We start from the raw sequence: 17488 nt of genomic DNA, 5'->3' as shown, positions 1-17488 counted from the left end.
TATTAGAGTGATATCGAAACTTTAACAATAATTTTAATGTTTTAGTACCTTTAACATGTTTTGCTATTTGCTTATTCATTCACGTTTTGATATTTTAAATACAGATATCAGTATATTAACTAATTTTTATTGAGATATTTGATAATTCTTTAAGTCGATGTTTTTTTTTTTTGAATAGTTATTGAGTGTGCATATTTACTTCATATTACACAAAATAGTGACCGAAACGGAACACTTAAACATTTTACAAAAAGTATATATGTGTTAAAAAAAAGTAAGAATTAAATAGCCCTATAAACGCTTTCTGCGAACTTTAAAAAAAAGTTATCATACAGGTGTTATAACCGTACTTCGCTTCTCACACCAGTGTTAAAAAAATCTCCCCTTTTTCCCTCATCAATTCATCGTTGGAGAACCATGGAGGATACTCACACAGGAATACAGTATGGTTTCAACATGTGAAGAAACGGAAGATAAAGAAACCCAACTGCATCAATTGTTCAAGAGGATCTTATTACTTCATGGAACACTTGGATTGGACATTGCTCATGCAGGAACCTCATCATGTTGTAGTGAGTGGACAAGTTATTTAACTATTTTAAATAGCCCTTTTTCAGGTGAAAAACCATTCATCGTCTATGCACTAAGTCTCACACCATATGACAGTGTTGCCAACTAACTAATTTTAAATTTTCAGGTGAAAAACCTAATTTTATTCATACTTCGTCAGACGGCCAAGGGTTGTCAACCTGTCTACGTGTGCACTTGACAGGTCGTTCCCGCTCAGACACCATATATAACCGCTACCAGGTTATAGAGGGATTTTTTGTGGACACTCTGTATATTTCGTAAAGACTGTGATCATTATTTTCGATTTATACTTTATTCTGCAACGCACATAAGTTCTTTCTTTGGTGGGAATTGCTTCTTTCCCACACAATTGGACAAAGAAGTCTTTCATCGTTTTTTTTTCATATATATATTTAAAACGTTGCTTTTGCTGAGAACATTTCAGTTAGTGACTAACCATTTCAGTGTTTCTCCCTGACTTATTATATGCACAGTATATATTCTGCAGTTATTTGGAACTGAATTAAGTGCTTTCTTTAATCACTTATGGAAACATTATAATAGATTAGAGAAATACGGGCTGACCAGATGTCCCAGTGGCCAAAGTGGCACCAGCCTCACAACTTTTGCAGTTCGTTATCTGTACTTTCTCACGCCAGTGTTATCGCCATGTCTAGTGCATTATAGGCAGTTGACCAAAATTAACATATATTATTTTCCGTATTTTGTTTGTATGTGCATACAGGTGAGTTAACGAAGTGATTTTTGAAATGTACTGCCAACACTTTCAGTTAACCATTGCAACCCATAGCTTGAGCTTGGATGCTCAGGGAGTTTGACTCCAGGTCTGGAAGCCGTAACTACGCGCATCGCGTCGAGCTTCAGATACGACTTATAGTGAAGGGGCACAAGCTATTTAGCCGGTGAAGGACGATTTCTTACGGCTAGCCCCGACTAGTGAAATCCCAGGTCCGCAGACCTTGTGCGTTTAAAAAGTTATATACGCGCCCTCCAATATCAGTATTTTACTGTGGAGACCTTCTTTTTGTTTTTATTTACTGAAGATTCACCTCTACGTTTTAGGACGGTTCAGCGTAACAACTGGATTCATCGTGGGACAATCCAGACAACTTTTCCCTAGTGCTAATTCCCCAAGTGTGTCAATGGTGTGAGGGAAGCATTTACAGTGATATCTGAATCATAATTATATATATATATATATATATATATATATATATATATATATATATATATATATATATATATATATATAAAGGGCTATATTGCCTGAAAAGGGCAAAGTGTGATTTCAGCGACGAAAATTATTATATTTACCCAGTGTTCAGTGTTGTATCCATTCCTCTTCGCTGTTTCTTTTCCAAAATAGTGTTCTAATAAATAAGTATAGTGTCATTTAATTCAGTGTGTTTTCGTTGTTTGTATGAGTGGTGTTTGTGTGCGTTATGGTCTGGATGACCGTCTGATCGTACGTGAGGTTTTCGAGACGAGACACCCGAACCTCTCGGCGCCTAATGCTCATATTATTGAGACCGACGAGCTTTTTGGAAACAGTTTGTAATCTTCTTGGAGAGGTTCTTCACCATCCTGTCCAGGTAAATTAAAGTATCAGGAAGATACGTATTGGTAGTACCACGAGCCAAGGACAGCGAACAGAACTCCAGGCGGTTACAAATAAATAGCTGCCCGAACATGGACCACGAACTCCAATTGGTTACATTTCTTTCTATTCTTTCGACATCATGTCTGGAGATGAATGTTCTGAATAATAGGCTACCGTGGCAAAAGACGATATACGCTATCAATGATAAATGTTATGACTGTTAACTTAATATATATAGGGAATAAAACGAAAACTGTATATCGGACTTCCCCCCTCCCGTTGGAAAAAATCCTGCGGGCGTTAGTGATTATGATATTGCTTAGTTACTGTATTATTTTGTTCTTTACACGAAATAAATACTTATGTGTTTTATATAATAGTAAGAACCTTATCTACATTTATTACGGCCCTTGCTTTAAGACAACGAAACATATTCATGTTCAGCTTAATCAGTTTCCATTCTCAAACAATTACAGTGAGGCGAATGAAATAATTCAAGCCCGAACGTGTCGTAGTAAATTCCTGAAGAGTAACAGCGCTAGTAGCAGTTGTTAGCAGTTTTTAACTTAACATATAAGACAATAATTTGAAAAAAACTGAGAATACAAATCTTTTCAGAGATGAGAGTGCGCTGATGCTATAAATCTATGCCCTTACTCCCTATACCTACGTTATTTCCCTAGTCAAAATAAAAACTCTTCAAAATTAATCAAAATTTCTTATGCACCCATCCCTTCCTTAGAGTACTGCGCTGTCACATACCCGTCACGGCGATGTAAAGGCACTTTTGGTGACGAAGATACATACAATAAAAGTTTGTCTCGTAACAAGGTTGTTACGTTGCTTCACCTATTCCGAAACAGTGAGAATAATAGCGATCGGTGTATCAGCTGTACAGAAGAATGTTTTCTGGTTTTTCTTCTTGAAACTTCATCGCAAGATAATTACATATACATATTTACCGCCAAATGTGACCAAACGTGCTAACGGAATGTGTTATGCAAGAAGACTCTTCTTTAACACTTTCTTACAGCTACTGTGGAAATTTATGTTTGAAATTGCTTTTCTTGTGATCCCAAATTGAAAGTACCCAAGTTTAGGAGAGTTATTTTACGATATGATGGAGGAGACACGCAAACAGCAGACGGATAGGGGAGGAAATTCTGACTCAGATTGGGGAAAATAATACTACCATAAAACAGTATCTCGTTTTATGATGATTTTTCTCTCTCCGTTCCCTCTTTCGTTTCGATAGCGACTCATGTACATTTGCTCTGGATAAACACGTTTTAGTTACGACCTCTTTTACGCTTCTAGACATTTCCTCTTATAGCTATCTATATAATTTTAATACCACTCCCCAGATTGTGAGAAATTTATGTATTGTAATAGAAGAGCTTAATAAAGTTTTCATTATTATTATTATTATTATTATTATTATTATTATTATTATTATTATTATTATTATTATTATTATTATTATTATTATTATTATTATTATTATTATTATTATTATTACCAGAAGCAGCAGCAGCAGTAGTAGTAGTAGTAGTAGTAGTAGTAGTAGTAGTAGTAGTAGTAGCAGTATTTTTTTATAACGCAGAGAAAAGAGCATGCATATTTGTTCAATGCACTATTTCCTTCTACGACTGACATTTCAATAATAAAATGATTTAAATATTTGTAAAAGTATTACGTTACTGATATCGAACCACATACCAGTGGTGGATCCACGGGGAGGCCGACTTGCTCCAAAGTTACTTCTTTTTTGAACTCACTTGATTTTGTGTTACACAAAGCCTGATGTACCTCTGCCAAATAATAATAGGTTTCCCCACGAATGAGACAGACGTTGAAACTTGTAGGGGTTCAATCATAAATAACACAACATAAACTTTATCTTACTTTACACTACATGGGTCATTTGTCATTCATACTCAATTTCAATGTTAGAAGTATACTAAGAGCTGTGATTATAAGAAACGTTGTTCCTTGATTTTTATTATTTCATTATATATATATGTATGTGTGTGTGTGTGTATTGTATATACAGGGTGGCCCATTTTAATCTTTCTACGGAAATATTTCGAAAAAGGTTAAACATAAATGAACTGAACAGAAACTCAAATAGAAAATTCCATAAAGCAAATCGAATGGTGATGTCGAGGTGCCCCTCAGGGCCGGTCTTCAAGGAGGCCCGGGACCAAACTTTAAAATTTTAAACAGAAACATGGGGCGAGTGACATCTCGTTCGATAGACCTTTAAGAACTAAAAAGTGATGTGGCAAAAGATTTTTCATATCGGTCACCGTATTCAAAGTGGCCGCCAAGATATGTTACCTGTATCAGATAAACGTCCATTAGCAGTAAAATGAAAACGGCTGAACATAAATGAACCAAAAAAAAGCTCAAATAGGAAAGCCATGGAGCACATCCAATGGTGGTGTCGCGGTGCCCCCCAGGACTGCCCTTCATGGGGGCCCAACTTTAAAATTTTGAACGGAAACATGGGGCGAGGGATACCTCGTTGGATAGATATTCAAACACTGAACAGAGTTGTGACAAAAAATTTCATATTGGTCGCCGTATTCAAAATGGCCGCTAAGACATGACGCCTGGATTAGATAAAGCGTCTAGTACGGCTAATATGAAAACGGCTGGAGATAGCTTTACAGAACAAAAAGTGAAACAGGAAAATGACATCGAATGAACACGTCGAATGATGTCGTGGTGACACCCTGGGCCGAGTTTCATGGGGGAACAGGGCCCAACTTCAAAATGCTCAATGAAAAAAAAAACATAAGTCAAGTGATATCTCATTTGATAGATCTTTAAAAATCTAAAAAGTGTTTTGGCAAAAAAAAAAAAATCATATCGGTCACCGTATTCAAAATGGCCACCAAGACATGGCGCCTGTATCAGATAAAACATCCAGTATCACTAATATGAAAACGTTTGGAGATAAATGAGCAGGATAAATATGAAATCACAGAGGGTATTTATCATTCCATGCCTCGAGAATAATCCAACGGAGAAAAAGATTATTCAAGTATAAGTGACATAATGCTAAAGAGGAAATCTAATTCCTACAAAATTAACTTTTCGATCTTCCTCCGTAAGTGGGTGAAGCGGAAATGAATTGTAAAATCTCAAATGAGAACCCCACTTTTACTTGCAATAGGTATGGTTTGTCTGAAACACTTGGGTGTACAAGTGATTGGTACTGTAATGATCCAATATTGTGCAGACGACTTTTGAGCAAAAGCAACGTTTGTATATATTGTTCTAAAATTGCACTGTTCGACAAATTGGTTTCGCATTTCAGTTGATTCATTTTTGCACAAATCATTGACTGGAATCAAAATGGAAGGTACAATTTAACAAAAATTTTACTTACTTTATTACATAACAGACATCTATCTGTTATAAAAACACATTTCAGATAATTTTGTTGTGCAGATAGTTTGCAAAAACTAAAGTCCTCCTTTGCAATTTCACCGTTTCTTCTCGTCCCACTTCGCCCACTAATGGAGTAAGTTGGAACGATGATTTTCGTGAAACTAGATTTCCTTCTTTGCATTATGACACTTTTACTATAATCATCTTCCCCTCTGTTACAACATTTTCGAGCCCTGGAATGATAAATACCCTCTTGATTTCCTATAAGAGTTTCATTCTGTTCGTCCGTTTTATTATCTTCAACTGTTTTCATATTAGTGGTACTGGACGTTTTATCCAATACAGGCACAATGTCTTGGCACCCATTTTGAAAATGGTGACCCATATGAAACAATTTTTTGCCACAACGCTGTTTAGTGTATAAAGATCTATCAAACAACGTATCACTGGACCCATATTTTCGTTTAAAATTTCTAAGTTGGGCCTGGACCCCCATGAAAGGCAGCCCTGGTGGCACCGCGACAACACCATTCGATTTACCCCATGGCTTTCCTATTTGAGCTTTTGTTTGGTTCATTTATGCTCAACCGTTTTCATATTAGTGCTACTGGACATTTATCTGATACAGGTTACATATCTTGGCTACTATTTTGAATTTTTATAGCAATATGAAAAATCTTTTGCCACGTCGCTTTTTAGTTTTTCAAGATCTATCGAACGAGGTTTCACTCGCCCCATGTTTCCATTTAAAATTTTAAAGTTGGGCACCGGGCTCCCTTGAAGAGAGGCCCTGATGGGCATCTCGACATCACCACTCGATTCACCTCATGGTATTTCCTATTTGAGTTTATGTTCAGTTCATTTATGTTCAACGATTTTCGATATATTTCTGCGGAAATATTAAAATGGGCCACCCTGTATATACAGGGTGTTTCAAAATAGGGATGGCCACATAATTTCCAAAAAAACGAGAAACGAATTTTTTTTTCGAAATCGAAAAACGAAAAGTTTTTCGAAAATACGAAAAACGAAAAATTTGTCGAAAAAAACGAACCACGAAAATTTTTTCGAAAAACTAAAAATTTTTCAGAATACGAAAAACGAAAAATATTTCGAAAGAACGAACAACGAAACATTTTTCGAAAAAATGAATTTTTTTTTCGGAATACTAAAAACGAATTTTTTTTTCGAAAAACGATTTTTTTCGAGAAACGGTAAACGGATAATTTTTGTAAAACAAACTGAATTAATTTCATTTCCTAGTACTTCCAAACTATAGTATATTATGCATACGTATAGGAAGACATAGAACGGCTATGTTCATCTGTCTGTGTATCCATCCGTTCGTCTGTCGGCTGTCATCAGAGCAAGAGCGATAAGAAATAGCGAGAAGCATACATAGTTTTGCAACTCGAGTACATTCATCTAATCCATTTGACTTTTATTTAATCCAGAAGTGGTAGAGATATATCGCTTTCTGCTACATTGTTGATCACCACTGAACACAAAAGGTAATATATAGAAAGACGCGGCTTTCCAGAACCAATTCAATGTCCCAAGAATATACTCAATGTTCGCCCTTATTACACTTGCAGCTTAAGCTATGCATAAGTGTCGGAAGTCTTTAGAATGGCTTTGTTCGTCTGTCTGTCGACAGGTATGAGCAAAAACAGTAACATATATTGAGGAGTCGTTTCTTGCGGTCGATTTAGAGCCCCTAAAATAGGTTCGATCTCCTCCATTAACTCTCCATTCAAATCGTAAGTGGTTCAAATACCCTTTTTTGGTTTCAATTTTTATCTCTATAGAACGAAGAAAGTAATAGATAGCGAGAAGCGATTTATTGCAAACAATTTAGCGTCTGAAGTCAACATATAACTATCCACAACATTCAATCAAAACCAGAAATTATTTATATTTACTATTATTTTCGGTTTCAATACTGAATTACTTGATATCGAGATGTGGATATTTATAATCGATTCAGCTACCAAGAAATAGGTCTATCTTTTCCATTAATTCTCTATTCAGATCTGACGTTCTTTAAAACAGCCATTTTCGGTATCAACATTGATCTATATAGAACAAAAATAGTAATAGATAGCCACATTTTTTTTTGTGAATCGAATCGATACAGCGTCTCAAGAGTATATAAGCTATATATCGCCTCAACCCACAATACTGTCAAAACCAAAAGTGGCTGAATTTACTAGTATATTGATTCCAATACTGGTTTTTATAAAGCAAAAACTAGGAGAAATCATGACGTGGTTTTTCGCGATCGACTAAGCGTTCTAAAAATAGGCTCTACCTTCTCCCTTGATCTCTATTCACACCAGAATTGGCTCAAATTAGCGATTACAAGTTTCAACATTTATCGCCACAGAACAAAATTGGTAATAGATAGGGACAGGTGGTTCACCTACAATCGATTCAGAGTCTCAAGAGGAAATACCATTACAATCCGCAACACTCCACAAGGACAGACATGGTTGAAGTTTATTACTATTTTTGATTTTATGGGTAATACTAATTTTCATAGAGCAAAATCGGTGAGAGATATGGAGTTGTATTTTTAAAGAAAATCAATCCAGCATCCCAAAAATAGATTTTACCTTCTTCGTTAACACTTTATTTGAACCGAAAGTGTTCAAATTAACCGTTTCCAGTTTTAGCGCTTGTCGCGATAAAACAAAAATTGTAATAGATAGCGACAAGCAATTTTCTGGAATCAATTCAGGGTTTTAAGAGAACATATCGTCATAAACTGCTTCACACTTTTGTAACCGGAAATACTTGAAATTTACTACTACTTTCGGTTCCAATACTTATCTTTATAGAGCAAAAACTATAAAAGATATCGAGAAGAGTGTTTTTCTGAAATCGATTTAGCGTCCTAAGAATAGATTCAATCTCCTCCCTTAACTCTCTATTCAAGCAGGAAGTGGTTCAAATTAACCATTCCTGCTTTCAATCTTTATTGCCATAGAACAAAAACGATAAGTGATGGCTAATAATGGCTTTTTGATACGGATTCAGCATCCGACGAACAGATTCTATTTTTTATCCTATTAATCTATTCCAACCAGGAGTTTTAGTTGTGCTACTTCTTGTACTGAAGTTTGAGTATTCAATTCGTATAGATTGGAAGTCTACTGTAGTTCCACAATGCGAAACGAAATTCACTTGTTTCTCTAAAAAAACAGGAAGTAGGACAAATGTATCACAACCAGGGGCGGATATCCGCTATCCGGTTTACATAGAGGGATAGCGATCGAGATGACAATCTTCGAATACTGGATTCAATATATATATATATATATATATATATATATATATATATATATATATATATATATATATACATTTGCATAGAACGAGAGAGGTACCAGGAAGCAACAAACGTTTCTTTTAAATATAAAATTTCATAATTCCAAGAAAGAATTTCAACTCCTGCCCACTTGTCTAGTGGCTAGCGCGCATTCCTTTGATGCACAGGGTCCCGAGTGGGAAAACATTGAACTTGTTATGGTGGTTCAGATTCCACTTTAAAATGTAGGTCCACATCTTGTATAGTCTCGCTCGATACTGAAAAGGGACGCTGAACTTCAACAAACAACCAAATAAAACATATTTGATCTTAGTAGTATTCTTCTACTGAAGTTAGTAGCAGTAAAAACTAATACGAAAACGAAGATCCACTTCTTTAGTATTTGAATTCTCGTTTGATAGGATTATTATAGTCAGATACTTAGTTCTTTGTTCTACTGTATATAAAACATTTTTAGAACAAATAAGCCATTGAATAGTATTTTGTTAGTATTAAATTGCCTACTTTTGAAAGCAATCAAATTGTTTTTGATACTGACTTAATTAGTCATAGAAAATAAGAGAAATGAATGAGGGATCTTAGTGAGAAGTCTTTAGATTCAGTATCAGTATATATAATCACTTCATGTTTCATATTTTGTTAAAATCAATTGTTAAAAGTCAATTTATTACATAGTTGTCTGATACTGTCATGATCAGTTTAGACAAGATCCTTCTATTTGGTAATTTGTTAGTCTTTTTTTTTTACATTTAGAATATATTGTCGGGTTAACTGCTGTATCGCCGGACCAATTTTAGGAAATTTACCGGGTCAATTGGAGAATTTATTTAAGTTTATGAGGAAGAGTGATTGAAAGCCAGTTTATGGGGAATAGTAAAAGCTCAGAAAGTGATTGTATTTACCGGTAGTTCTTGATGTTGTAAGCGGCACGGTATGTGGAGGCGGATGGACTATTTCGCGGAGAGGTACACTTGTTTCACTATACGGATCCATAGATTGTAAAATGTACAGAAAATTTGGGCAAATCTTTAATTTGCCCATTTCGTGTTGTAACGTGCATACATTAGCTTATGTAAATATATTAAAATCGTGATATGCATATAATTATTTTTGCCTAAAATTTACATTATACTTTCCGTATATTAATTTGCATTTAAGATAGAATAAGTAAAGGATTAGTTGTTGAAGTAATTGTGTATAGTTTATTTCATTTTTGTGTTTTTATTATTATTATTATTATTATTATTATTGTTATTATTATTATTATTATTATGTGTGTTATATAAATGTCAAGGGTAAGGATTAAATCAAGATAGAAGTTGAATTAAACACCTCGATTGAGAATAATATGTGCAGAAAGCAATGCTTTGGAAATCTTAGGAAGTTTGACAGTACATCGCATGAACACAGCACAGAGAGAAAAGAAAAAGAAAAGTTGGGAGATTCTTTGTCTCAAGGAAAAGAACACCCAAGATTTAAGTACAGCTGGTCCAGGGTTGCTAACTAGAATTTTCAGAAAGAAGAGAATATAGATGAATTTTCAGGGTGCATAAACCTGCGATAGATACACATGGGAAAATTACTATGGTCAGAGACGATGTGACATGTAGTCTCCAAGTCGGGTGCAGCCATTGTTTAAGTTCGCTTGCTGGAGTTCGTAAGTACATGCGAAACTTCGATTACAAAGAGGTGTGATAATTTTAGAAGTTAACCAGAAGTAACACTTTTTGAGCAGCTAGCGTCACTTCCAACGGAAATTCGGCCAGCTAGAATCCAACCTCGAATTTCGCAGCTCCCCTCACCTCACCAGAGAAAAACCGAGGAACGGAGCATTCCATGTAGAATCCTTCACCCCTGTAGATAATTTTACTTCCACAAGTAATTCTTTCAATATTGTAAAGATTTTCTTGGTATTTCGTTAGTGTAGAATATAACTTAGGTTAGTCGCTGTATTCTGTTATTTTTGTGTCGTATCAAAAAGGCTTATTTCAGTACAGAACGGCAAGTCCGGCAGTACTTCATGGAAGGAATGCATGATAGATGTAATAGCATAAACATCGTGTATCTTAGCAGTCGACGTCCTGAGGGGAAAAACTGCACCAACATGTGAGAAAATGTAAAATTTCTATGTTTTTAAGATATGACAGCATGCCACACTTGCAAATAAGCTGTCTGATTGTATATAGTTGTTAATTCTCGTGTGTGGTATGGTGACAAACACTTTAATTCAACAAAAACAATGAATATATGACAACTTCACATAGCAACCCCTCACACAGGTGGGTGGTCGCGGAGAAATCCCGCTAGGTGTCAGGACCATCAGGTCTGCATGAGAGCAGCGTGTGCTCTCAGCTGAAAATTAAACAATTTTAGTGAGAAAAACGTGAAATACATTTTAATAAGAACATGATTAGTGTAATGTTATGCATCATTTTAAAGCTGGACATTTCAGCTAGACTGTGGATACATCAGTTTGCGAGTATCTATTATCAATGTTAAATGATGTACATTAGAAACAGTGAAAGTGTGAATTCAGGTCAGAGGGGACAATGACCTCTGTAGGCAACCCCTTTTCTTCCCTACTTCACTCCGTCATAAGACTCGCAAAAGCTGTGATGCGAGCCCAGTTTTTTGTGTGGAAGTTGGTTTTGACAAAACCAAGGAGGCAGGGGGAAGAAGGGCAATTCGTGTCTGGTGATCGGAAGAGAGGTATCACTCTTCGTGTGCTCGTATAGAGAATTCGACTCTGGACGTACAGAGAAACTTGTGACTCTGTGATACTACCAGTGTTAGCCACGAACATTTAAGCTCATGATATGAGTTATGTACGTAAACATTTTGTAAAAAATTAAAGTATTAAGTATATATATATATATATTCAATATGTATCATAGTTCAGATATTCATCGTGAAATGTGTATATATAGTATCCCTTGTTCATAATCCTGCGCGACGAACTTCGCAACTGTGTGCTTTTAGTACAGTACAGTGGTGTACGAACATTATTTTTTTTATGAGCAGGATATTATAATCTGCTAAGCTAACCCGATAGTGTCATCTTCCCTTTATCTATAAGGGTGATGAAGTTAGATAGTCGACCAATAGCCACCTAACAGGCTGGATCGCGTTAGGTTAGGTGAAACAACCTGTGCCAAGATCCACTGCAGACACAACATCCAGAGATTGTTAATTATTCTCTGAATATTCGACTGGAGACAAACCAGGAGGAAAGCAGAGTATTGTCATGTTCAATGTGGAAGAAAACGTGACCTACGTTCTGCTAAAAAGGGAAGAGATCAGAGCCATCGGGAGCAGCAAGAAGATGACCAGGAGGACATCCAGGAGAAGAGGAGAACCATTGAAGATGCGATAAAACCTGCACGAACATTTAATACAAACAAATAAGATCATAGTTTAAAATCAAACATTTCGGCGAAACAATTTTGAAAATTTCAAAATTTAATTTTTTTTCAAAGTCACAGTGTATAGTGTTGATGTGTGTGTTATTACACTTCATTAAAAGTTTATCTCACAAATCTCATGTGCACTTCATTCTCCACAGGAAGTCTGACAAGGTATGTGCTCAGTGTAATATTCTCATGTCTTTCTTTCAGCTGCTCTGGAATTGTAAATGTCTGGTAGAATACGGTCTCCCACAAGTAAATGTTGTGGTGTGAGTGAGAATAAGTATTGTCTCTAACCACCTGGAGAAACACGTAGACCTGTTATTTAGAGTCTCTCTTTTGATTTGAAATGCTATTCTAAATTACTTCCATTTTGTTCATTAACACGTTGACTGCCAAGCTTTCCGATGGAATTTTTCCATTCAGGCCATTATTACCATAAGTTCCCATTCCTTCTAAAACGTTTATTTATTATCTTATTTGTTCACCACGTAGAGTGACCGTTTCGAAGAAAAAAATTTTTTTTTTTGATTGTCGGTCACGCGTGCCCGACGCGGCGTAGAACTTAAAATTCCTTTGCCTGCGCCGCGTCGGGCAGCCTGTCGGTCACCGTCCCGATTTGCATCTTTATTATTCTCTTCAACACCTCACGGGTTCTGGTGATTTTTTTGTTTTATGCTATTACTCTAGCCTGGTATGTAGAAAATATTGAAGTATTAGTTTTGTCTGTTTCATCAAGAACTCATTGTTGATACGAATAAACCTCTTTTCGTTTGTTGGAATTATAGTGCGTTGTATATAAAACTGCAATATGTCTAAACGTAAAAGCACTCTGAAACCACGTAAATTGTTTGTATCACCATCAAAAATTGAAAACACACTTTATGAGGACATGTCTGATGAGAACTTCGATATATCTTCCGACGATGATTCAGATTATATACAAAGTGTTTCGGATGAGAATTCTTGGTGTACATCAAGTGACAGCGAAGCTGAAAGTGGTAATATAAGTGGTAACGTAAAGATGAAAGTACATATTTCTCCTCCGGATGGATGTGATCTTCTCTCCTCTGCCTCTACGTCTCAAGGAGAAAATGTACGCAGTATATCGTCCAACAGTTGTATATCTTCAACGCCAATAGCACATAATCTTCCACGTTATCATCAACGAAGTAAGAAAGTAAGACCTGGTACGTACCAGCAATGGACACAACCTACGGGATGCCAAGCGCAAGTAATACAATTTATGGAAAACGAAGGTGTGAACCCAACTTTTGCTGCAGCTTTAGCACAGAGTGAACCTGGTGAGTTTTTCTCTTGCATGGTGGATGATAAGGTGATAAATTTGATAGTTGATCAGACTAATGTGTATGCCACTCAAGTGTTAACAAGTGTTTATGATGTAGGACCGTCGTCAAGATTACACGATTGGGTACCGACTGACAAAAATGAAATCAGAAAATTTCTAGGTCTAGTTGCGTATATGGGAATAGTGAAAATGCCATCGTTATCAGATTATTGGAGCCAGGAAGACATGTTCAGACACACTTTCGCGCCTTCTATCATGTCAAGGAACAGATTCGAAATGCTTCTTCGTATGATCCACTTTGCTGACAACAATGCATGTCCTCCAGGAAACCGGCTTCATAAAGTTCAGGGCCTGATTGATTTGTTAGTTGACAATTTTCAGAAAGCTTACACACCATCTGAAATAGTTTGTGTGGATGAGATTCTTGTACCATTCCGAGGGAGACTTATTATGCGGCAATATATCAAACAAAAGAGACACAAATATGGTATTAAAGTGTTTAAATTGTGTTGTGGATCTGGTTATACATATAGACTTTTAGTATATGCTGGTAAAAACTTGGAACACACGAGAACAACTCTTACATCTATTGTTATGTCTCTTTGTGAACCCCTTTTGCACACCGGAAGAACAGTTTGCACGGACAATTGGTATACAAGTATTGAATTAGCAATCAAACTTTTAGATGCCGATACTCATTTGATTGGGACGCTGCGTTCAAACAGAAAGGGCAATCCTCAAGATGTTGTAAACAAGAATCTCAAAAGAAATGAAGTTGTAGCTAAACAAAATGAAAGAGGAATAACGGTGTTAAAATGGAATGATAAAAGAAACGTTCTAGTTCTGTCGACCAAACATTCAGATGAAGTTGTAAATGTGCAGCGCAGATGCGGACAAATCGAGAAGCCTAAGATGATAGTGGAATATAACAAAGCAAAATCGTCTGTAGATATGTGAGATCAAATGGCGGCGTATTCATCTCCTCTAAGAAAAGCTTTGAAATGGTACCGCAAGCTGGCCTTCGAGTTACTACTTTCTACATCAATGGTGAATGCCCTGATTTTGTACAAAGAAGTTACTGGAGATAATATAAAAGTTGTGGAATTCAGAAAATCAGTAATCCGTTACCTGGTCACTCAAAACATACAACCAGCACAAAAAACAATTCCAATGTGCAGGCCCAGAAGATTTCGACACGAATTAAGAAGACGACAAGGAAAAGCAAAACAAACAAGAAAATACTGTAAAAACTGTTACAAAGAGAATACTACAGTGATGTCAAGGAATTTGGCAGCAAATCGAACGAAGAAAGTAGTTACCTACTGCACAGGATGTGAAGGTGAACCAACGCTTTGTTTGAAGTGCTTCAACAAATGTCACAGAGATCTTTCCATGTAAATAAATGTTTATGTTAAGTTTACAAACATTCATAATGTAAGAGACAATTTGCAATATATAAAACAAAATTTGATACTAAACAATTTACTGTATGTAACATTTTCTACGAATTTCACATAAAAATATTATTTATATTTTATGTAAGCATTATATATGTTATTTCTATTTTATGTAAGCACTATGTAACACAATATTGCTTCAAATATGTAATACAATATGTAAAACAATATTTGTATATTGAATAATGTATGGAAAATATAAATATCTCGCTCCGAAATTTATTGTGTTCTTGAAAGCAAAAATAGTAATTGGGGGAAAAGTTTAGTAGTGCACTTTCTTCTACAATCCATTGTGTGTACTCAGAAGCAAATTTAAAGTTTGTGCAGTAATTCAGTTCTATTGTTGAAATAAATAAAGAAACCATTGTTTTGTCGGTCACCAGTGACCGACGCGGCGGGTAGGGATTTCTTAGAATCGGGCACACGTGCCCGACGCGGCAGTCAACGTGTTAAATCACTGTTCATTAAATATCGTTTTTGTCACTGATGCGCAGCATTTTCAACCTGAGAGAACGATCGAAAATAAAAAATGGGTCATTTGAGACACATAAATGCATTGTAGTTTAAGATTACTCGATTGATGCAGATATTTGCATCGGTACTGATGCATTTCTTCTTGATGTGAGCGCCACCTGTCGTATTTTGTTTGAAGCTAGTCTCCAGCACTTACTGCGCATGCTCGTGTTGTTATGGAGCGAATTCTGACTTGTTATTGTGTGTGTTCGTTTGTCTAGTGCTGGAGAGAACTGCTACGAAAAACGGAGGTAAGTGTATATTAAAATACGATATTATTGTATTAGGTAGTGGAAGTATGTAGTTATTAAGAAACAGTACCGTTAGCAAAACAAAAATAGCAACAAGAAAAGAGACAAAGACATAAGGGATTCTCAGAAGGAACTCGTTTCCTGCACAAATCCACAAAGGAGTAAACAAATATTTAGGTTAACTACAGTACATACTGCATGCTGAAAGGGATCTCACTTGCTTGTGATTCATTTCCAATGACTGAAAAAAAAATCACTTGACAAAAATCAACACACTAGTAATTCGTGACGAGTGCATGCAAGTGCCTCATGCTACCAATTTACATATAAGTACGTATGATTTCGAAAATAATTTCATCTTTAAATCAAAAATGGTGCTGGCTGCTTTGTTCTCATTAAATATATCCGATGCATGCGTGAACTCCGAACCGCTGTTATTATTATTATTATTATTATTATTATTATTATTATTATTATTATTAATAATAATAATAATAATAATAATAATAATAATAATAATAATAATAATAATAATACTTAATATTCTTATTAGGTGAAGGTTGATTATTTAGAAAAAAATCATTTAGCTCGCATAAGTTGTTACTCCTGCACCAACGGCGCCGATCCGGGGGGGTTTAGTGGTCTGGGACCCCCAAAGTTGAAATGGCCCTCTAACGAGGGGGGCCAAATTGCTAAGTTGAAGCAGGTTCTCCTATTTCTACAGTACATGGTCATTCATTTTTCCTTTCTACTAATGCATATCTTTCATAGGGCCCTCCAAAGTTGCACAGAAAACGGCGCCCTTGTCCTGCACATACCAATAGTAGAGTATCTACTAAAAGTCACACATGGTCACGTAATTGTGATGTTTTGGTTAGAGTATCGGGCCAAAAGCCCCGATTTCGTGATATTGAAGTAAATATTGACAAAACACGGGTATGCCTACTATTGAGCAGGAAATAAATTGAAGGTTAAAAACAGTAGCACGGCATTAACCCTTATATGTATATCGTATATCTTTATACGTTAGGGTTGTACTTTCATTATTCGATTTAAAAAGTACTAATAAAGCTTTCTTTCTAGAGTGGAAGCGTTCTAGAACACGTTACGTATGGTTTTACGCCTTTCTGGGTCGAAACATAGGGTGTGATACGTCATAACTTAAAACTAAAGAATTTTTTGTTAGGCCTATTTTTACTATTTTTTGAGTTACTTACTTTTTCACCTATGACAAAAATTCCATTTTTCTCGATTTTCCCGCTCAGATACTCGACGGAAACATGCGAATTGTACCGTTTCAAAGGCTGTTCTATTCTGAAGAGAATGAGGTACGAACCATAATGCTAGTATAAATAAGGATGTCTCAGGAAATTTTTACCTGAGATTTTGTTTTAAACGGGAATTTATGGTACTGTGGGCATATTATTTTTTGGCGAGCTTACTTTTGCACCTAGAAGATTGATATTTTGCACATACATTTAGTGTACTCCTTAGTATTCTACAGATATATTTCAGATTTCTGCGGAGCCCCAAGTTGTATTCAAACGGGTAAAAAGGTTTTAAAAAAGGATATTTTAATAAATCACTTTATCGAGATTTTCCCGCCTCAGATACATGATAGTAGAATAGAGGG

The 17488-nt window shown here is 35.8% G+C and overlaps 2 protein-coding genes across 2 annotated transcripts in view; both read left to right on the top strand.

Annotated features, from left to right (window-relative positions):
- The window catches only part of LOC145674380 (ly6/PLAUR domain-containing protein 6B-like), a 168091-nt gene that overhangs the window by 67365 nt on the left and 83238 nt on the right, over positions 1-17488 (top strand). The gene's annotated exons all lie outside the window — the stretch shown is intronic.
- Positions 14598-15032, top strand: LOC145673995 (uncharacterized). The gene has a single exon (XM_081743821.1). It carries the CDS (start codon positions 14598-14600, stop codon positions 15030-15032), a length of 435 nt encoding a protein of 144 aa, XP_081599947.1.

This window comes from Thermobia domestica, chromosome 17 (genome assembly GCF_964235325.1).
Source record: "Thermobia domestica chromosome 17, izTheDome1.hap1.1, whole genome shotgun sequence".
Taxonomy (NCBI): domain Eukaryota; kingdom Metazoa; phylum Arthropoda; class Insecta; order Zygentoma; family Lepismatidae; genus Thermobia; species Thermobia domestica.
Note: the sequence above shows the minus strand (reverse complement) of the source record. Positions and strands in the feature narration are given on the sequence as shown.

Bases quoted from the DNA above. Each gene is read 5' to 3' on its own strand.
- LOC145673995 (XM_081743821.1), top strand. From the start codon at position 14,598: ATGGCGGCGTATTCATCTCCTCTAAGAAAAGCTTTGAAATGGTACCGC.